Below are 22,249 nucleotides of genomic sequence, written 5' to 3'. Positions count from 1 at the left end.
GGGGCATCAGTGGTGGCCCAGGCAGGGTTGGGGGGATCCATTGTCTCCAGTGGAGCGAGGTGAGACGAATGAGCACCAAATCCTTGTCGCCCCAGAGGAGCCTCACTGTCCATCTCAGGCCCTACAAAGGACCCCTGGACAGCACCGCAGATTGCCTGGAGCACTGGGCAGTGGAGGGAAAGCACCCAGCCCGGCTCTCTAACTTCCAGGGCACTGGAACCCCAGAGCCCAGCCCACCCAACCCCGCTTCCCCGAGGTTGTGCCTGGCTGCGCTTATCCCCTCAAGGCTGCTGCTGCTATGTTTCCTCTCCTTGGGTAGGTTACTCATGGTGTGTGCGGGAGGCAAAGTATGTGGGTCAGGAGGAGGCCCACTCCCTCTCCATGCGAGGAGACTTTGTAATTCTCAGCAATAAAATGGGAGACTATCTGGAGAGATCAGGAGGATGGGACAAGGGGATGGTGAAAGGGCAGCAGGGCTGCTTGTGGCTAAGTGCTAAGGCAGGACTTCCCTCAGATCCTGACTCCCTCTCATTATAATCTCCCTCCCTCCTTCCTTAATTTTTTCTTCCCTTTTCATTTTCTTTTCTTTCTTCTTCCTTCCCCTTTTTTCTTTTCCCCCCTTCCTTGCTCTCTTCCCATCTTCCCTTCTTTTTTTTCTTTTTCTTTCCTCTTTCTCCTTTCCTGTCCCTTCTTGGATGCTCAAATGGAAAAGGAGAAACATTTCTCGATGCATCCTTGCCTTGTGATCAAATGCCACTTTTGCTAGTAGTTTGTGGCCAGTTAAAAGACCCCCCTGCCTCATTTCTTTCCTTCCTTCCTTTCCCTTTTTAAGCTGCCAGAGGCTTCCCATTTTGCCCACACCCCCATCATTGCCTCAGCATGGCCATCAGCTCAATTCTCCCAATTCACACAAGTGTTTGCGCCAGTGGTGTGTTCCGGATCCCATTGCAACCGGTATGCTGCAACGGAGCCAGGCATCCACAATGTGGATGCACGCAGCAGAAGTTGAAAACTAGAACACACTGCCTTAATTATTCCACAAACCTTTATGATGCGAAGAGGCTTATTAGGATTGTTCTCATCCAGATAGTTGATATAGCCAGAAAGGGATAATGTCAACAAGTGACCTTTTTGCCACAAGCAGCCCAGTTGCTGGTCCAGAACATCTGATCCCATTTTAAATGTAGTCACCACACTCTGGGCACCAACATCCCAGATCTTAGCTGTTTTGTCTCCAGAAGCAGAAAGAAGGTGATGGCCATCGGGACTCCAACTAATCTGTTAAAAGAAAAGAAGAAACGATTAAAAAAATAAAAAATAAATGATTCCTTTCTTGGGGGTGAAGTTCATATCAAACAGAAGTAAAATTAAATTCTGGAACAATTTGGAGCTTATTGCTGCAAAGGCACCTGGGATGCCTTGCCCATTTGATGGAATCCATCACAGAAATTAAACTCACAACCTATTTAGATAAAAAGCCTAAGAATATTTTTAAGTAGACACCACTGGAATATATCAAACATGTACCGAAGAGTTAAAAGTATCTGATAATGTTCTATCAATGGCTGCAAGTCCTTAAAATCATTAAAACTGTATCAACAGATTTGCAGTAAAAGCCAATTCATCAAATAATTGAGATTTCCTCTGTTGGAGGAAACCCAGGAGTTTCATTTACGAAGAAACTACAAGACATGAAGCGACAGAGGAGACGCCTAGGAAAACCCTGGCAGAACTCAAGAAGCAAATATGGCCAGAGACAGTTAAGAAGGCCTACATAGGGCACATAAAAGAACAGGAATATTTTCCTTTTTTATTGAATCCACATATTGTTGGCCAGCAACCATCTTTAAAATTACCTGCAACCATTACTGGGAAGGATGGGCTGTATGACAATCTGGGTCTTACGTGTCCAATCATTTCTATTCTATTCTAATTATAACCTTTCCTATTAGGGAGACCCTTCTCTCATTTGGAATACTCCAATTCTGACAACACGGAGCTGCTCTTGAAGACTAACTAAAAACTTCAGCCGGTCCATAATGGAATATTCCCCTTAGTGCGCTTGTAGATTTTCTAGACTATAACTGCAGAGTTAAGTTTCATCAGATGGGCAGTCAAATAAATTTGAATATAAACAAACAAACAAGCCATCATTGTGAGGTTCTGCGTGAGAAAGGAAATTCTACAAAACGTCCCATCTGCTTCAATAATGCAAAATAATGTTAACCTATGAAATAAAGTGAAGAAATTTCAATAGTTCTTCGACTTTGCAAACTTGTTTAACAGATTTAAAGAGTTGGAAGAAACCTTGTAGGTTATGTAGTCCAACCCCCTCCACCCAAGCAGGAGACCCTACACCATTTCTGACAAATGGCAGTCCAATCTCTTCTTGAAAGCCTCCAGTGATGAAGCTCCCACAACTTCCAAATGCAAGCTGTCCCATTGGTTGATTGTTCTCTTTCCGAAAAATTCTGTTTATTTCTCGGTTGAATCTCTCCTTGATCAGTTTCCATCCATTATTCCTTGTCTGGCTTCCAGGTGCCTTGTGAAATAGCTTGACTCCTTCCTCTCTGTGGCAGCCCCTTAAATATTGGAACACTGCTATTATGTCTCCCCTGGTCCTGCTCTTCACTAGACTAGCCAAGCCTGGTTCCTGTAACTGTTTGTATATATAAAACTATATGTTTTAGTCTCCATTCCTCTAATTATCTTGGTTGCTCTTCTCTGCACTTTTTCTAGAGTCCCAACATCTTTTTTATGACCAAAACTGGATGCAGCACTCTAAGTGTGGTCTTACTAAGGCTTTATAGAGCAGTATTAGTATCTCAGTTGATCTTGATTGTATCCTTCTGTTAATGCAACTTAGGATTCCATTGGCTTTTTTGGCTGCCACTGCACACTGCTAGATCATATTTAACTGGTTGCCCACTAAGACTCCAAGAATTCTCTCAGAGTTACTACTATTAAGCCTGGTTTCACCCAGTCTATACGTGTTCTTTTGGCTTTTCTTGCCTAAGTGTAAGACTTTACTTTTCTCTACACTGAATTTCATTTTGTTAGATAGGGCCCAGTGTTCAAGAGTGTCAAGATATCATCTAGGGCAGTGATGGCGAACCTATGACACGCGTGTCAGTGCTGACACGCGTAGCCATTTGGGGTGACACGCACAGGATTTCATGCGATTCATCCTCGGCTCCTGCACGGCCGCCGAGGATGAAAGAATCTGTGCTGGAGGAACGGGGGGGGGACGTGTGATCTCCCCCGCCCACACTCACTTACTGTATCGCTGCCGCCCCTTTCTGAGCGCAGGGGCTGCTAGTAAGGCGTGCGTGCCGTGCGCACACACGTCATCAGCGCGGCGAGGGAGGACCCGCAGGAGAGGAGCGCGGGAACAGTGCGCGCCTCTCTCCAGTCAGGCCGGCACAGAGAGTCTACTCCTGGGACTGTCGGTTACGACCGCACCACAGCAGGGAACAGCGGAGTGCCAACGGGAACTGTGAGCGCCATTAGCAGCAACTATTGGGGTGCCATGGACTTGTAATTGCCCACAATAACTGAGATAAGTGAGGGGGAGGTTGTGTTAGCTTGTTAGGCTAGTTAACCCCTAATTGGCTATCTATAATTCTATCTGCTGTCACTGGCCCACTGATGGAGCACCCAAAAAATAAAAAACAAAGGTTAAGTAAAGGGAGTGGTAGTGGCAGTGGCCGACCCTTTCAAGAAACATGGAGCGAGATGTATGGCATTATAGAAAAAAATGGCAGATCATTTTGCGTTCTATGTACTGAAACGGTAGTAAGCAGAACGTGGAATATAAATAGACATTTTGAAACTAATCATTCCCAGCTCTTGGAAAAAAGTGAGGATGAAAGAAGTTACTAAGCAGGTATGTTAAATAATTTGTTTTTGGTTTATTAAATACAATTATATATTGCAATTATACATTTTTGTAGTTTAAACTATAAATTGCGCAAAATTATGTTTTTGGCGAAGTGACACACAACGCGAGTTATGCTCGATTTTTTGCCGATTTTTGACACACCACGCCAAAAAGGTTGCCCATCACTGATCTAGGGTGTTAGCTATTCCTGCCAGCTTAGTATCATCTGCAAATTTGCTAAGTTCCCCTTCAATTCCCTCATCTAAGTTATTTATGAAGATATTGAAGAATAACGGCTTAAGACGAAACCTTGTGTACCCCACTGCTTACTTTCCTCCATGTAGACATAGTACCATTAAGGACTACTCGAGAAGTAGGCTTGTCAGTCAGTTACGAATCCATCTGGTAGTGATGCTATCTATCCCACTTTTTTCTAGTTTACCAAGAAGTAGGTTGTGGTCTAGTTTGTCGAATGCCATATTATGTCCACAGTATTTCATTGGTCTATAAATTTAGTCACTACGTTGAAGAATGAAATAAGACGTGGCCCGACAAAACCGCGCTCGTCAAAATAGCGGCGATAAAACCGCGTCACTAAAGCCGCAACATCATCACCGCGGCGACAACAGCGCGGCAACAGAAGGGCTCTTTAAAACAGCACGGCAGCAGAAAACCGATTTAAATTAACGTAAGGGTTAGGATTAGGTTTAGGGGTTTGGTTTAGGGTTAGGTTTAGGTTAGGTTTAGGGTTAGGGTGCTGAGTGCTTCGGAAGGTGCGGATTTGCCCTCCGCGGTTATGTCGTTGCGCTAGGGTCGCCTTTTTCCTTAGCGCTTTGGACAGCGCGGATTTGCCCTCCGCGCTTATGTCGGCGCGGATAAGGGCTTCGCGGTTTTGTCGGTGAACCGAAATAAGATTGGTTTGAAATTATCTGTTTTTAACAAACCTATGCTGACTGCTAGTTATTACTTCAACTCATTTCTAGATGTTGGCAGATCTTTTTTTTTATTATCTTTTCCAGTATCTTCCCAGGTATTAATGTTAGGCTGATTGGTCTTTAGCTTGTTTTGGTAACAAATCACAGGACAGATAGTATTTTTTCTTGCTCAGTGTTTTTAGCATTAATACTACATAATGCCTTCCATTGAGAACCTGTATACTGCATAAGCCAAAAAGAGGGCTGTGAAAATATCTACAGACCACTCACATCCTGGACATAAACTGTTTCAACTTCTACCCTCAAAACAACACTATAGAGCATTGCTTGCCAGAACAACTAGACACAAGGACAGTTTTTCCCCCCCACGCCATCACTCTGCTAAACAAATGTATTCTATTATTGCCTATCTCATCTTCCTTTGATTATAACTTGTTGCTTGTATCTTATGAGTTATACTCTTTACTTAGTATCATAGTATGATTTATGTTGATTGCTTATTTAGAATCCTATGACTATCACTAAGTGTTGTATCTTATGTTTTATTATTAATGTATTTTTACGATGACTATGCTAATGATTTATCACTTATTGCTTGTATGTACACTGAGAGTTTATGTACCAGGAAAAATTCCTTGTGTATTCAATCACACTTGGGAAGAAGAGGACTTTTGTGCACCCCACACACTATCCCTGAATGTTGTGTAGCCTCCCTCTCACCTCTGCTTACCTCTACCTATCCTCTCCAGCCCATGCCACACCCCCATGAAACCTCTCTGACTCTCTCTGGCACCTTTCCCACATTCCCACAGTCCCAATTATGGTTGTAAGTCAAGCACCATCTATATGAAAAGCCTGTCCTGGATAGGATTTTCTTCAGTTTTTCACTAAAATCCAGACACTTCCAAAACGTTGGTTTAACAGGATAACACCCTTGACCACTCAAATAATGTAATCCTGGGAGAGTTCTGAGTTTGGTGAATCCAGGAACTTATTTGTCTGTGCCTGACATGAGATACGTTGAATTCTGGTATAGCTGCCCAACCACACCATTATGATGCTGTTGTGTCTATTACAAGGTATAGTAATAGTTCTGCAGCTTAATAAGTCATTAAAGTGATATAAATCCATAGAGCACAATTGGAATATACTTACTGCATAAATACCTCCATCGTGTGCTTTGTTTCCACCAAGAGCATCAATTTTTTCTCCAGTTTTGCCATCATAAATAATAATCTGTTCAGAAATTTAAAAAGAGACAACTATCTTAGAAGAGTTAGTTTAAGGATTGCATTAAAGTGAAACACTAATATTTCACAAAAAAGAATACCTTTAACATAGCAATAGCACTTACATTTATATACTACTTCACAGTGCTCTACAGCCCTCTCTAAGCAGTTTACAGAGTCAGTATATTGCCCCCAACAATCTAGGTCCTCATGTTACTGACCTTGGAAGGATGGAAGGCTGAGTCAACCTTGAGCTTGGTGAGATATGAACTGCCAAATTGCAGGCAACCAGCAGAACTAGTCTGTACTACTGCATTCTAACCAATGCGCCACCACAGCTCAAATCAATGAATAAAAAAAAAGTATTTATTTGTAACACAAGAGCTAAGAAGCATGCAAGCCTTGCTAAAAATAAAAACAAATTCCTTTTCCACAGCTATATATATATATTTCTTTTTCATGCGGTCACTGCTATATTTATTCTTGGAGAGAAACAGTAGGCATCAAAATTGGGTCAGCATTGGAACCCTAAGGATTCAGATTGCCACTTTTAAAAAGTCTGATTTCAACCACTACACTGTCAATAGTGGTTACAGGTTACCATTTGAGTATCTCAGAGAGCCACAGAGCACTTTCCAAAGCATATATGGAAAGTAGGCTTGCCTGAGGAAGACCTCGTCTAAATGGTGATACCACTACTAGAGATAAACTTTGGTTGAGAACTGAGCCAAAGATGGATCCCTTTCAGTTGGGTTTCAGGCCTGGTTACGGCACGGAAACTGCTTTGGTCGTGCTGATCAATGATCTCTGGCGGGCCAGGGATAGAGGACACTTCTCTATCCTTGTGCTTTTTGACCTCTCAGCGGCCTTCGATACCATCTACCATGGTATCCTTCTGCGACGGTTACGGGAGGTGGGAGTGGGAGGCACCGTCCTACAGTGGTTCTCCTCCTACCTCTCGGACAGGCTGCAGTCGGTGTTGGTTGGAGGGCAGAGATCGACCCTTAGGCCTCTCAAATTTGGGGTGCCGCAGGGCTCGGTTCTGTCCCTCCTCCTATTTAATATCTACATGAAGCCGCTGGGTGAGATCATTCGCCGGCACGGGATTAAATACCATCAATACACGGATGATACTCAACTGTATCTGTCCGCCCCGTGCCAACTCAGTGAAGCAGTGGAAGTGATGTGCCAGTGCCTGGAGGCTGTCAGGGTCTGGATGGGAGCAAACAAGCTTGCACTCAATCCCGACAAGACCGAGTGGCTATTGATGCTCCCTCCCAAGGATGGTCCAGATATTCCATCTCTTAGCCTGGGGGGTGAAATTATACACCCCTCAGAGAGGGTCCGCAATTTGGGTGTCCTCCTGGATCCACAGCTGACGTTAGAACATCATCTGTCGGCTGTGACCAGGGGGGCGTTTGCCCAGGTTCGCCTGGTGCACCAGTTGCGGCCCTATCTGGACCGGGAGGCCCTTCGGATGGTCACTCACGCCCTCGTCACCTCAAGACTGGATTACTGTAATGCGCTCTACATGGGGCTGCCCCTGAAGAGTGTTTGAAGACTTCAGTTGGTCCAGAATGCAGCCGCGCGAGCGATATTGGGTGTACCTAGATACACCCATGTTACACCTATCCTCCACGAGCTGCACTGGCTCCCCATTGGTCTCCGGACACGCTTCAAGGTGCTAGTCGTTACTTTTAAAGCCCTACATGGTTTAGGACCTGGCTACCTGAGTGACCGCCTCCTGCCATTCACCTCCCAATGACCAATAAGATCACATAAATTGGGCCTCCTCCGGGTGCCATCGGCTGGTCAATGTTGGTTGGCGACTCCCCGGGGGAGGGCCTTCTCTGTAGCTGCTCTGGCCCTATGGAACAATCTTCCCGTAGAGATCCGGACCCTTACTACTCTTCCGGCCTTCCGTAAAGCTACCAAGACCTGGCTGTTCCGGCAGGCCTGGGGCTGTTGATAGGTATCTAGCCCCACTCCAACTGTATGCATGTTGTGAAATTTTAATAATTTGTATTCTTATTTTTCTTATTTTAAATTTGTATATGCTTTGTTTTGTCTGTGAGCCGCCCAGAGTCCCAAGGGAGTGGACGGCATACAAATGTCAATAAATTCAAATTCAAATTCAAATACTGTACACTGACACCTGTTTCATTCAAAGCATGCCTTCTATTATTATTATTTTTTACCTGACCATCTGCACTGGCTGTAGCAAGTCTACTTCCATCAGGAGAGAACCTCACACAGTTAACAAAGCGGCTGTGGTCCTGAAGGAGAAGAAATACACAGTATGAACATTATACTAGGTAAGATGGGCAGCAAACAAGTCAAACAAACAAATAAATAAATATGCAGCAGAGTATCCTGCTTCCAAAGCTCATAAAAAACATCCTCCAGATGCACAAGATATCTAATATTTCAGTCTTGTCCATCAAACTGCTGAGAATGATTACTAGCAGTTCACGGGAGGGACACTAAAAGATTGTATTCAGAGGATAGGAATATACAAATTATGTTGTCTGGGAAAATTAGGATTTAAGAAAAGTCCAGAATACGATTATCTCTGTGTATCAGACACATTATTGGTGGAGATACAAGCAGTCAATGTTAAATCTTATTTCACACTTCATAGGCTGAAACAGAAGGCCAGTTTGTGGCCAGCAGGTTCCCAGACAAAGCATGGTCCACATTTTCAACTGCAATAAAGTCAGGAGCCCACTTCAAAGATGGCAAGGACTGAAGCTTGCATGTTAATCTACATTATTTCCTAAGCATCGGAAACAGTGAAATAGGAATACTTTTAGGATGTTGAAAAGGTTTAAAGTTCAAAAATATGCAAATGATGCTTATCTTATCTAATACTACTGCATATGCAGTAGTATTATACAAAATGCTTATACAAAATGTGGGAATCAGGCAGCTTAATCTAGTACAACCCAATCTAGATAGCCTGCTATATCAGCTTCATGCATGATGCTATCAAGAAACTTTTATGAAATGACATGGAGCTGCAATCTTAATTCTCCTCTAAACATGAACCACATGCTAGTAATCACATTAATATAGCATGAATAAGTCAAAAAGATATAGCTGTGCACTATAAGCAATGGAGTATCTGTGCAGTTTAGCTTCAGTGAACCAAGAGAGAGAGAGAGAAAAGATGACAAAAATTACCTCATTGCTAAGAGTTATACTTAACTGAAACTTCTAGACAGGCATTCAGAAAAGATCATTGCAAGAATCTTATGTTTTACCTGTGTTGACTATTGTGTGATTACAGGCTTATATGGCTTTCTCTATCCTTAGCACCAATGTAGATTTCCACATGTGGAAAAATCAACACATATGGATCCTTATCTATGAAGGTTTCTCTGAGACTTTTAACACATTTGCTACAAATCCTTTCCATCCTGTTTGTACAAAGGAACTTTCAAAACCCCATTCCCGAAGCAATGCTTCACTGACATACTGCATATGCAGACCCTCTACAAGAGTCCTCCATGAGTAAAGTTGCCCATTTCTCAAGATGTGGAAACTGCTTTCGATTCCACCACAAAACCGCGGTAGACAAAAGCGCGCTCAATGAAAGCACGTACGTGACGTCATCACAGCGCAACGAAAACATCGCGCTGTGATCGATAAATGTAAAATTAAAGCGAAAACCTTACCCTAACCCCCCCAAACCTAACCCTAAACCTAACCCTAAACCTAACCCTTAACCTAACGCTAAACCTAACGCTAACGCTAACCCTTAACCTAACGCTAAACGTAACCCTAACACTCTAAACCTAACCCTAACCCTTAACCTAACCCTAACCCTAACCCTAACCCTAACCCTTACCTTTATGTGAATCGGCTTGCTTTAATTTTATTTTTATTTCAATTTTTAATTTTTTTCGTCGCGCTGTGATGACGTCACGTACGCGCTTTCGTCGAGCGCGCTTTTGTGGACCGCGTTTTTGACGGGTCACGCTGCTTTCAGCTACCACAGGAAGGTGCGAGAAGATTCTGACCACAAAGGTGGACTCTGCTTAGGAAAGAAAACAAACTCACACTAATGGTGAACTGGAACTTGAATGGTGGTCCTTCAAAGAAAGCAGCACAGTTGTCATCGCTGCCCGTTGCTAAGCGGTAAGGCCTCGTCTGTTTAATGTCCACTGTATTTATTACTTTGTTGTGACCTGCAAGCTCACCTACTGAAGAGCCAGTATCCCACAAGAAGACTGCTCCAAATCTGTTTATGCAAAACAAAGACTTAATTCTTTTTAATACACATTAAAGTAACAAATTATGTTCATGCAACTTCCACTTTACTTCTTATGGTATCATGTAAAAAATAATGCAATCAAAGGTTAAAAAAATAAGCTTCTATTTGTTCCTCTTAGTTTTTGTTCTTCCCACTTAATGCTTTTATCATGTTATTTAGTGTAATTTAAGAATACAATAAAAAAGATTCTCAAAGATGAACAAAAATAGGCTGCAATACCAACTGATTTTCTGCAACAACTGCTAAAGATATGATTAATTCTACACTTCAAGAACACACAAGAAAAGAATTTTATCTATAAGCAAATAATAATTTTAAATAAATCTTCTTTGCATGGTGAATACTAGCAAAGCAAAGCATGAGTTTCTTATTGACATAACAATGTCTTAAATTATTGCTTTATTTACAAATGCCTAATTCCTGAAAGGATATATTCTGTGTATTTATAGAAGGAAGCTGGAATGAAAAATATTGTATTTCATAACAGAAGCTCCATATTAGGAAAAAAAAGATGTTGACAGCATTCAAAGCTAGAGAAGAAAATATGGTGCCAATATTTCTGGACATAAAGGCAGCAGACCTCACTATGGAAAAGCTGAAATCAGTTCTCCTTTTTCCTAGATTTTCTCCACCTTCTGGCAAATAAAATCTTTATAATTATAGTAACATAAAGAATGATTGATGCTGAACCACAGTGAAAAGATAAATGTACATACAACAACAACGGAATAGATATGACTGCCCATCAAATTCTTTTATATATGGAGATTTCTTAGAATTGGAATTCTTTAAAACCCCACTTTTGCTTTGGATGTGGAATTTTGAAAACAAAAGCTAGAATTAAGTGACCTACAAAATAATTCTTGCACCAACCACTTTCCTGTGTTGTCCCATCACATTTTAAACAGGGATGTTCTGATATTTTGAATTACAACAGGATGAATCCCATGAATTACTGATAATGAGGATTTAATACAACAAATCTTTTACATTAATATCATTAAAAAGAGAATGTTTTGCTTATGGAGTCCAGGGGGATGCATTCTCAAGAAAGATTTAGCTCTTAAACAAGTAGATTTCATCTGGAAATTAAAAACCCAAAGAAAGAGCTAAGAATAAAGAACAGAAGGGATTGAATAGAAGAAACGTTGGTCTTATCTGAATAGTCGATCTCTGTGCACTGCAGGAGAGTCCAAGCATAAATTAACTTCTGTCTATCTGCCCAGAGACTGAGTTGTAAATATTTTGGCCACGCCTCCTGCTCTCTACTGAGTCCAGTTTTCAATGAGGTTGTGGTCCTGCTGAAGACATAATCTGTTTGTTGCACTCCGAATACTCTTGTCCATTGGACCCCAAGAAGACCCCAGGGTGGAGTTGGATTCTCCCGCAGCGCACAGAGAATGACCATTCAGTTAAAACCAACGCTCCTCCTCCTGTGTGCTGCTTGGAGAGTCCGGAGGGTGTTGGGAGATAACCCTCTGTCAAGACCTTCCTGCAAGAATTCCAGGACTTGAGGAATTGACGCCCTGATGGAATCAATGTGCTTCTTGGAAATTGCAGAAGCTCTTCTGGGTTAGGATCGACTGTATAGCTTCTTATCACTGCCACTGGGGGCAGCTAGGGAGCCAGATTGTGACCATTGATGCTGGATCACGTCCACAAACAGCTTAGGAGATGGGATAATCTCCTGCACTGGAACAGGTTCATTAAATAGTCCCTCACTGGAATCCTCAAGATCTGTGGTTTCCTATTCAAGTGTAACCCTAACACACATGTGAGTGGTGGTCCTGACCTTGCACAAGAGTTTTGAATAAGGCAGGCTTAAAAAGCCCCGTGAAGGCGGGCTTGTCCGGAATAAGACCTTCGTTCTCTGATAGTCTTAGTCAGTGGATTCCTCACTGCCTAGGGAGGGACATGGAGAGGGAGGCCCCGGCAGATGCGCCTTGTCAAGGAGGCCCTGTGGAAGCAGCCTGTTGGGAGATAGTCTGGCAGGACGCTGGTCCCTTTTTTTTGGAGCCCCTCAGCGATTCCTTGGGAAATGGCCCGGGAGATGACACTGCACATCTCTTCAGAAAGAGCTGGTCCCTGATGTTCCACTGGATGGAGCCCCACCGCAGTGGGTGTGAATGTGGCCTCCTGGGGTGAACACCTGATTGCCTCCCTATGCTGAAACAGTGCAGTCAAAGGGGGCAAAATCCTCCACAATAGAGGGAACTGCGGAACCTAGGGCCCTTGTGGTGCCATCTGGAGACCAATCTTGATGTTCTTCTTCTAAAATACAAATTGTTTCTCTAGCGCCCTCTGGCATCTAGAGGTGTCCCTGTCCGGGCCCTTGGATCCCTTCCTAATGGGGGAACATTAGGCCCTGGCTCCTCTCCAGGCCTCTCTCGCAGAAACCCCAGCCTTCCTAGGACAGGGCCTGCGTTGGTGGCTAGTTGAAAGCTACGTCTTGTCGCTGTTCCCTGCTTGGCCTCTCTCTGCCATTTTGAATTAAAGCCAAGGTTCTCACTATCTAACTACAAGGGAAGTTTGTCTGAGTACAGAACATCTTAATGTCCAGAACAGGGTCCCGTGACAACAGTCAGGAAGGCAGAGTCCGCAGAAACAGAGGGCCTGGAGGTCGAAGCTCCACGCACCGATAGCTGCAAATGTGGAGACGAAAATGGTGCAAACCACAATGGCTCCATGGCGCCCAGGCTGATCAACAGGCTGACTGCAATGGAAAAGGACGTAAACCGCCAACAATTGTGCTGTGCCAAAGCAGATCTAGAATCACAGAGTATGACCAGCGTTGGCCAAGACTCCAGTGCTGCAATGAGAAAGGGTGGTGGCGATCCAGTCAGCAACCTGAATAGGATCCACCCACGCACCCATGGTGAGCTGCAAAGGAGACACGCAAGCAGCAATCCGGCAGCTGAAAGCGCACAAAATTAAAAAAAACTTTTAATTTGCCGCTTTTGGCGCAAGGGAAAAGCCCACCGCTGCGTCTGAAGCATGGCCCAAGGTTCAGAACCAACGCCAAGGCTGTCCGCCCGAATTGGCGGTCGACAATGGTGATGGCCCAATGACAACCCAGTTGGGCCAGTCACTCCCCAGCTGCTGAGGTGGTTTTGCCCAAACCGCGCACAGCGGTAGGGGACACCTCCGACAGAGTCTGCTCCCGAACGAAAATAGATGTGAAGCAAAAAGTTAAACTAAAAAGAAGAAAAAAAAATATTGAGAGTCCAAGCTAATCTGGTCAAAGACTGGAAATTCTTTGGATACATCCTTCCTGGCATAGACTGAGTTGAAAACTGGATTCAGTAGAGAGCAGAAAGCATGGCCAAAGAATTTACAACTCAGTCAGGGCAGATAGACAGAAGTTAACCCATGCTTGGACTCTCTAAGTAGCACACAGGAGAATTTAAGCTTACTCACTTTTCCCTTCCTTCTCCAACAGCAGCAATTCTCTTGCTATCTTCAGTCCATGCAATATCTTTTATCCTTCCTGCAAATGGCTGATACTCGTATTTTAATAGATGTTCCTTCTGTGTGGTGTCCCAAATTCTAAGCTTTCCAGAGATATCTGTCAAAGCACAAACACATAGAAAAATAATTTCTCAAGCGAGATTAAAATACTGCATATCTATCAGATCCTAATTTACAAAATTTAAAATAAACCAGTTCTAAAGTAGTCATATGACTACTATTGAACAAACATTAGTTTTGCTTTTATTTCTGCTTATGAAGTCTTTTTGCTCAAAAAGAGTAATCAAGATAGCTTTATAAATTATATACTGAGTATGGCTAATAAAAATAATAAAAAATAATGAATAATAAAACCACTATCCATTAAAATCTGGCCAAAGAGATGCTATTCTTCTCAAGATGAAAAACATGGGGGTGAAATCCATGTTGCAAGAGTGCATTCATAGCTACAGGAGAAAGCTCTCTTCTGCTTCTGGATTTTTAATGACCAGGCCAATTTAACAGGAGTTGGAGGCCTCAAATAGGAAGGACCTAAACAATGATTTAAATAAATGTTAAATTTATATCAATTAACATTAAAAATTAGCATGTATGGTATCTAGAGGACAATGGACAATTAATACAGGTTTTTTTTAAATACAGTGATGATATGCTCATTTCTTTCATTGAAGACTGATTTGCACCAAGGGCAAGTTCAAGCCTGTGCGTGTGTGTGGCTGCCGGGATGGGATGGGCTGAAGCGATGCAGGCCAGCCCCTTACCATTTCCAGAATAGCTGCGCAAACTGTGCACGAGCAGCAGGCAGATTCAGGAGAGAGGCACATGATGTGCACCACCGAACACTCCTGCTCCCATCCCATGTGGCGGAGTCAGAGAAGGTGGCTTCCCGGCACATCCAGCAGGCGGATCACGTGCCTCTCCCCTGCACTTGTCTCTGGCTACTGCTACCACCGCAAGCCTAAACAAGGTGAGGAGGGTATGGAGCGGTGGCTGCCAGACACCATTGGCCTGCCTATTCCGTCCCATCTGTTTTTGCTTGCGGTTGGAGAGCAGGTCGCCACTGGTCATCTACTCCTCACCCTCTTGCCCTTGGCCTGCATGTGAAGTGTGTTCCCCTTGCGCACCTGATGCACCTCGGCCACTGCCACCATCGAGGCAACCAGCAGCTCATGCAGGAGCACCGGTCCGCCCAGTATGGAAGAGGTGAAGCACACCAGCTAGAAAACTTCAGTAGACGTGGTAGAGCTCACCTAGACCCAGCAGGCAAAAGGTAGCCACTGCAAGCAGAGAAACCTGGGTTCCCTTTGGCACTATGGCTCCCCAGGCCCAGCCAGGATCGCATGCCTTTCCCGTTTCTGCTGGGCCTGGGCGGCCATGCCACTGATAGGGATCTGGCTTTCCCCGCTCACTGCCTTTTTACCTCGCTGCTTTACCGCCTTCGGGCTGGGCAAGGCTGCTGGCAGCGGCAGCCCGCAGCACTGTCAAGATGCATTGGGTGCACAAGGGGAACACGCTTCATATGCAGACCAAGGGCAAGACGCACGTGGGGGCCAAGGAGATGACGAGCAGCGACCTGCTATCCAACCGCAAACAAAAACAGATGGGATGGAGTAGGCGGGCTGATGATGTCTGGCAGCCGCCGCCCCACACCTTCCTGTCTTGGCTGGTTGCGGTGGCAGTACCCAGAGGCAGAGGCACAGGGGAGAAACAAACAGTCCCACCTGCTGGATGTGCCGAGCAGCCACCTGCTCTGTCCCAGCAAAATGTCCAGCGGTCTGCATCACATGCCTTCCCCCCGCCTTCGTCTGCTGACGCATGTGCTGCTAAGACTGAGAGCCCGGTGGAGCAGGCTCCAGAATCGGAGAGTGCGCCAGCTGAGGAGCTGGAAAACATTGGCCGCCATGCACAAAGGGCAGCGAGCGAGCGATGCCTGATGGTTTCCAGCACCAGCTACTCCATCCCTTCCATTGCCGTACGGCAGCATCACCCCCACCCAACCCCATGTTGCCTCACCTCTGTGGGATGAGTCCCTCACCCACCACCCCACCAGCCAGAGACCCTTGCATACCCTCCCCAATATTGCCCAGCCCACGTGAGTGATGTCAAGCTGGCCATGCCCAGTTGGCCATGACCACCCCTGCCACACTCCCCGAGGACAACTATTCAATGCCAATTGAAACTAGCCATAAGGAAAGCTAGAGAACCATTGCAACATGGTGACCTTCCCCTCTAAACCTTGCAACCAGTCCAGAACGCTACTGCAGTCAACAATATTGAAAGCTGTGAGAGATCAGGGAGCATGAGAACAGATGCACTAGCCCTATCCTGCCAGATGGCCTGGATCTATAGATATTAAATAAAATCCCATTAAAAAAGAAATGTTAAATAAAATCCACTTCATTTTATGAAGACCTGTGTTACATTTCAAGAAAGCAACATTATGCTGTACCCTTTAATCTTTTCCTTGCATTGCTTGATTTACCTAATTTAATCTTTTCAAAAGACACTACAGGCTTGCTTGTGAAACTAACCTTTTCTTGTCCCTTCACCATGCAGGCACTTTTCGAAATTTATAAACAGGCAGTTATTCCCTCATTTACGACTTTATTTATATTCTTTCACTGCCAGGGCTGAATCAATAAAGCATCTCACTGAGAATAATCATATGCTTTTATCTTTAGAGCTTAGGTGGATAAATTTCTATTTCAGCATATACCTTGTGGATGAAATTAAAACATTTACAGTATGTATTGTTTTCTATTTAAAAAGTTAAAATAATTCTCATTTAGTTACAAATTGGAGGAAGTCAACAACTTTTCTAAAGGCAGAAAGGAAGATCTGCTTAATTTACATAATGTATAAAGCTCACCAAATTCAATTTAATGCAAAATGTATGTAACTGTGGTTATATTATTGTAAGAAGTATAAATAAAACTGCACTGCTGATTTGATAAATGAGCAAAATAAGGATGTCAATTCTTGGGTTTAGTTTGTTTTTTTTATGGTAAGAGAGAGAAAATCACTGTAATTTTTCAAGGCAACTTCATTCATTCTAAAAATACCCCAGGTACATTTTGCACCAAGCAGAAAGCTATTATGTAATGTTGATGTTACAACAGCATCTGCATGTTCAGTGTACTGAAATATTTATGAATCCTTTTGTATTTTCAATATTTTTGCATAAATGTGACCAAAAACATTTGTTCTCTACACAAGTCCTAAAACTAGATAAAGAGAAGAAGAAATCAGTTAAAAACATTAATAGTCTTCACTTATTCATTGGGGAAAATAATTCAAAACCACATATTTATATTTGGCAAAAGCATGTGCAATGTTCAGTTCAGCAGAAGGGAAAATTAAGAGTCGGGATTTCAATCAATGGAATAATAATAAGTGGGAGGATGCTTTATTTAAAGAACAACATTCTGGGTGTTCATTATCAAAGTCTTTACAATACAATACAGGGATGTGGGAGGCTTAGGAGGCCTGCGGACCTCTGAAAACCTCTGACGTCTGAAAATAGTATGATGACATTGGTGAAAAGCAGATACTGCATTCCAACATAAGAACTTTATCCCATCTGTGAAATATGGTAGTGGCAGTTCCATATTTTGGCCCTGCTCTTCTGCCTCTGGATCTGGTTGGCTTGTCATCATCGATGAAACTATGAATTCTGAATTATACCAGCAAGTTCTACAGGAAAGTGTCATGATATATGTCATAAACTGCTTTAGAGAAAGTGGATCATGCAGCTAAAGAGCAACCTAAAGTATACAAATTATAGTACCAAAGAATGATGAAAGCAGAAGAAACTTAATGTTTTGGAAAGGCAAGCCAAAATCCTAACCTTAATTCCATAGAAATGTTGTGGAAGGACTGAAGCAAGCAATTCATGTGTAGAACATTAGCACCCACCCCTCTCCTAGAAGAATGAAATATTTTAGGAAATATTAAAAAGGCAGAATATTTTCTTTCTCTGGATGAGAAATTGAGAAATATGCTCTTGGAGACAGAAACTCAGCCACAGTTCTGAGTTTCCCAGTTCTGGAAAAAGCCATAATAGGAATTGCCCTTCATTGCATCATCCGGTCAACCAAGTGTGGAACACAGACAGCCTACAAAGTTAGCTATGACCCTCACATAGCCCCCTGGGAGTCTGACAACCAAAATAATACATTTCTTGCACAGGAACAGGACGCTCAAGGGCAAGGCCCAAGAGGGAGTATAAATATATATCTCCCTTCCATGTTTTCAGCTGCACCAGGACCATGTGCTTAGTGGTTCTGCTCCATTAAACCATGTTTCCAATCAGCATCCATGTTTCCAGTGTCTTTCTCCCCACTTGGAACTGAACCCAGATGGATATTTCTTCAAACACACGTTAGGAAGTTCCCCAACGTCCCAGAGAAAAAGCTGTTCTGCAAGAAGGATATGGGTTACAATTTCTCCAGCTGGTATGTAGGACTAATCAACAGTTATTGGAAATATTTAGTTGAAGTTATTGCTGGCTGGGGGAGAAGTCACACAGGTATTGAAAGCAAAGGTTCATATACTTTGCCATACACAAATACGTATATTGGATCATTTTCCTCAATAAATAAATTTGTGCAGACAACAGATTACATTTTAGGTCATATTTATGCAGAAATATTGAACATTCAAAATTTTAAGCACTAATGTTCTTGCCCTTGTCTCCTCTCCAAGATTAGCTGATAGCACACAGAAGGGAGAGAGGTGGAGGAGAAATGTGGCTTAGAGTAGAAGCACATCTAATCCACCAATGAATCATGAATGAAGGCAAATATATGTGTCCTAGGATAATGTTCAGGATCCAATTTGGGTCAGACAATGGGATCAGAGGTTTAGTCTTCCAAGCTTTCAGACTCATGCTTCTCTCTACCAGAATGTGTTATTTGGGCTATTCTATGCACAACATTTATATGGTGCCTGGTTGGGGGTGCCTTTCTTTTCAAATGGTTGATTGGGGTGTTGCTAGCCAGCTATTAAGTTGTTCGATATTATTTCCTTATGTTGCCAAGTCGTCGGCTCCTATTCTATGCGTTTCTTCCTTTCTCTTCCTTGCATGTTGCACAGGCATCTTGTAATATATGCTTGGGGGTACGCATTGTGCCTGAATAGTTTACGGAGGTACGTTCTGGTCTCAGTGACAGACCCAGATTGGATCCTGCAATGAAGGTATCATTCGAAAGATTCACACTGCAGTTTCTTAGCCCAAGGATATATTGATATTGATACAATGTTATATCAATAACAGCAAGTGAAAAGAGCCCTGGTAGAACAGGGGTTAGATTTCAATATTACAGGCTTGCTCTCCCCACAGCCTGGAGTTTGATTCTGACTGGCTCATGGTTGGCTCAGCCTTCCATCCTTCCGAGATTAGTAAAATGAGGATCCAGTTTGTTGGGGCAATATGCTGACATTGTAAGCCGCTCAGAGAGTGGTCTGTATATAAGTCTAAGTGGTATTGCTGTATCTAAGTATACAACACTGAAAGTCAGAGAAAACTGTAAGCAGAGAAACATACTTCTTGATGGGCATAAGTGAGCATGACTCTGCATCGAATTACAATGAAACGCATATTTATGCTTTTAACTCTACCTCCAGATGCGATATAGAAGCCACTGGGTGCATACTTGGCCACCACAACTTGATGGGCGTGTTCAGTATAGATGTCAGCAATTGCTGGGTTCTGTAAGAAAAAAAAAACAGAATTTAAAAATGTAACTTTCCAAAGAAGGGAAGTTTCCCATCCATTGCCAATTACCCATTTTTGCCAGCCGATCTGATAAAAGATTCTTTGCTAGTATGAATAGTATCAATATCTGCCTTGTGATGACCTTCCTCTGCTAATTAGATGATGCTTATCCAGGGAAGGCATTTGGGAGGAGGGCCATGCTTCAAGGAAGTATAAGAGATGGGGCAAATGGCTGGCTTTGTCAGGAACAGCTCACAACCTAGAAAACAGTGTGTTCCTGAGGAACCCTGAGCTTCTTCTTTTCTACTTTCTACTTGCTTTCTGCAAAGACATTTTTAATTTTTAATTGGATAAGGTTTTTGAGGGCTATGCTTTTATGTGGGGGAAAGGGCAATCGTTCTTATCCTTTTATTCTTTTAAGCCATTTTGACTCTCTGGAACTGAATAACTAAAAATAATAATGTATTAATTTTTAATAATAATTTATTCTCAGAAAAATAATGACAATGAATCATGACCATCATCCACACAGTGATGTTGACAGACTCTGTTTACTAGGAAAATAGGTGAGCATGGAATGTTGCAAGTACATCAGATGGTTGAAGAACAAAAAGGGCATTGGAAGAATAACTGAAGGAGGGTGAAGAAGATGCACTTGAAGCTAGTATGTCAGGAAGACCAACTGAATACAGGAGAGAACAAACTGGCTTACAAGAAAGACCAAATGAAGAACAGAAAGGAGACATGGGAAGACAAAGCATTACATGGTCAGTACATTAAAGAAAATGGCAGGGAAATCAGATAATAACAATGGCTGACAAAGGCTAAGATCAACAAGGTTGAAGAAAGAGAAAGAGGAGCTAAGACACAAGACCAACCCTTAAGAACAAATGCATACAAAGACAGAATTGAGAAGATATTAACAAATAACAAGTGCCGTTTCTACAAAAAAGCTGAAGGAACAGTGGATCATCTAATTAACTAATTAGATGCTGCAAGAAGATTACACAAAGAACAGCATGACAAAGTAACAACAATGGTGCATTGTAAGGTCTGCAAGAAATACCATTTGCCTGCAAGCAAAAAGTGGTAGCACTATAAAATATAAAAAGTAATAGAAAACGAAGAAGCTCAAGTTCTCAAGGACTTTAGAATACAAACAGTCAGGCACCTGCTGCATAACAGGTCAGACTTAACAACTGTCGATAAGACAAAAAAAGTCTGGATAGTGGACGTAGTAGTACGAGGAGACAGCAGAATAGAATAGCAAAGAAAGAACTGGAAAAGGTAACAAAATATAAGACCTGCAAATAGAAGTAGAACAACTGTGGCAATAGAAAGCAAAGAAAGTACCTATAATTGCCTGGGGTGCAATCCCAACACAACTGGAACACCATTTGAATACCATCAGCAATGACAAATTCACCATCGGTCAATTGCAAAAGCCAGCTTTACTCAGAACAGTTTACATCTTGCGACAATACCCCTAACACCGTCAAACATCAACATCTGCCTATCTCAGGTCTTTGGGAAGGACTCATTAGGTGAATAAAAATGCCAAATCCAGTTTAAATATCAGGCTAACTAATTCTACTCTAAATACTTCTCTAAAATATTTCAGAAGCATATACCAAGAAAACAATTACCTATTTAAAGCAGGAATGGGGTGGGAAGATTCTTGCTAGGCAAAATCATATTTCTGAAGCCCAGTCCAGCATATCAGTGCTGGGTTCTTTAACCCTATAACAAATGCCTCTTGATCATTTTTTTTGAATAACTCAGTGACTCCCTCCAGCCCATGCAACTACTCAGAATATAGAAAAGAGGCCAAAAAGAAAAAAAATGCTTGGGGACTTATTGCCCCCAATCTTCAATGCCTGGTGTACTCCAACAGATCACTTTTGAGACTCCCTCCACTCCCACCATTGGAACTCACTTTCTTACAGCTTAATATTACTTTGAACCAGGGCACAGTTGCTTAAATAAATTATGGTTAAAATGCTGGTTAACTGGATCTAGTCCTTGAGTTAGTTTCCCCCATTGACTCCTCTTATTGGAAGCCGGCTGGGAAGATGGCAAATGGTAATCTCGTGAATCACTGCTACAACCATCGTAAATACATACTGATTGCTAAGCACCCAAATTTTGATCATGCAACAGACTATGGGGATGCTGCAACGGTCATAAAGAACTTTTTTCAGTGCTGTTGTAATTTTAAAATGTTGCTAAATGAATGGTTGTTTGAAGTTGAGAACTCCCTGTAACTACAAAGTGGGATGCTGAGGCTCATACAACTCTCTTTCTACAAGTATCTTAGGACAGCCATTTCCAACACCAATGCAGAACTCTGCTCACATACATAGGAAGGGAAATGCTGAACAAATAGAAGCATACAGAAGCCCAAAGAACCTGATTGAGAAAGCTTCTTGCTGAACTCAGGGAGCTTTCTATAGTGCAGGTAATTAAAGGTGGCTTCTTTTTAAAGGTTTTCATAAACATATTTTTAAAAATTGCTTTGCAGAATATTTTCCATTTTTAAAGTTAAAATTTTTTGTGGGAGGATGTTAGGGTAATAATTTGTGGTAACTTGTTTTTCTGGTAACTTCTTCAAAAGTGTATTTACATTCCTTCAAGCATTCTAGAATGCATTTAGGTCAACTTGAATAGAGTCCCATTTTGTATTTGGTCACCATTTCATTGATGTTGAGACAGTGTCAAACTGAAGGCCCACGGACCAGATCAGAC

General features: G+C 42.6%; 1 protein-coding gene across 2 annotated transcripts in view; it reads right to left on the bottom strand.

The window, feature by feature from the left end:
- WDR1 (WD repeat domain 1) overlaps positions 1–22,249 on the bottom strand; it is a 48,306-nt gene that overhangs the window by 11,633 nt on the left and 14,424 nt on the right. For both annotated transcript variants that reach the window (XM_032223870.1, XM_032223869.1), the window contains exons 3-8: positions 19,408–19,498; positions 13,738–13,885; positions 10,107–10,287; positions 8,243–8,320; positions 5,971–6,051; positions 1,045–1,278 (exon numbers count right to left, since the gene is read on the bottom strand). In XM_032223870.1, the coding sequence (XP_032079761.1) occupies positions 1,045–1,278; positions 5,971–6,051; positions 8,243–8,320; positions 10,107–10,287; positions 13,738–13,885; positions 19,408–19,498 (813 nt within the window). The remainder of the gene's footprint in view (positions 1–1,044; positions 1,279–5,970; positions 6,052–8,242; positions 8,321–10,106; positions 10,288–13,737; positions 13,886–19,407; positions 19,499–22,249) is intronic.

This window comes from Thamnophis elegans, chromosome 9 (assembly GCF_009769535.1).
Source record: "Thamnophis elegans isolate rThaEle1 chromosome 9, rThaEle1.pri, whole genome shotgun sequence".
NCBI classification, from domain to species: Eukaryota; Metazoa; Chordata; class Lepidosauria; order Squamata; family Colubridae; genus Thamnophis; species Thamnophis elegans.
Note: the sequence above shows the minus strand (reverse complement) of the source record. Positions and strands in the feature narration are given on the sequence as shown.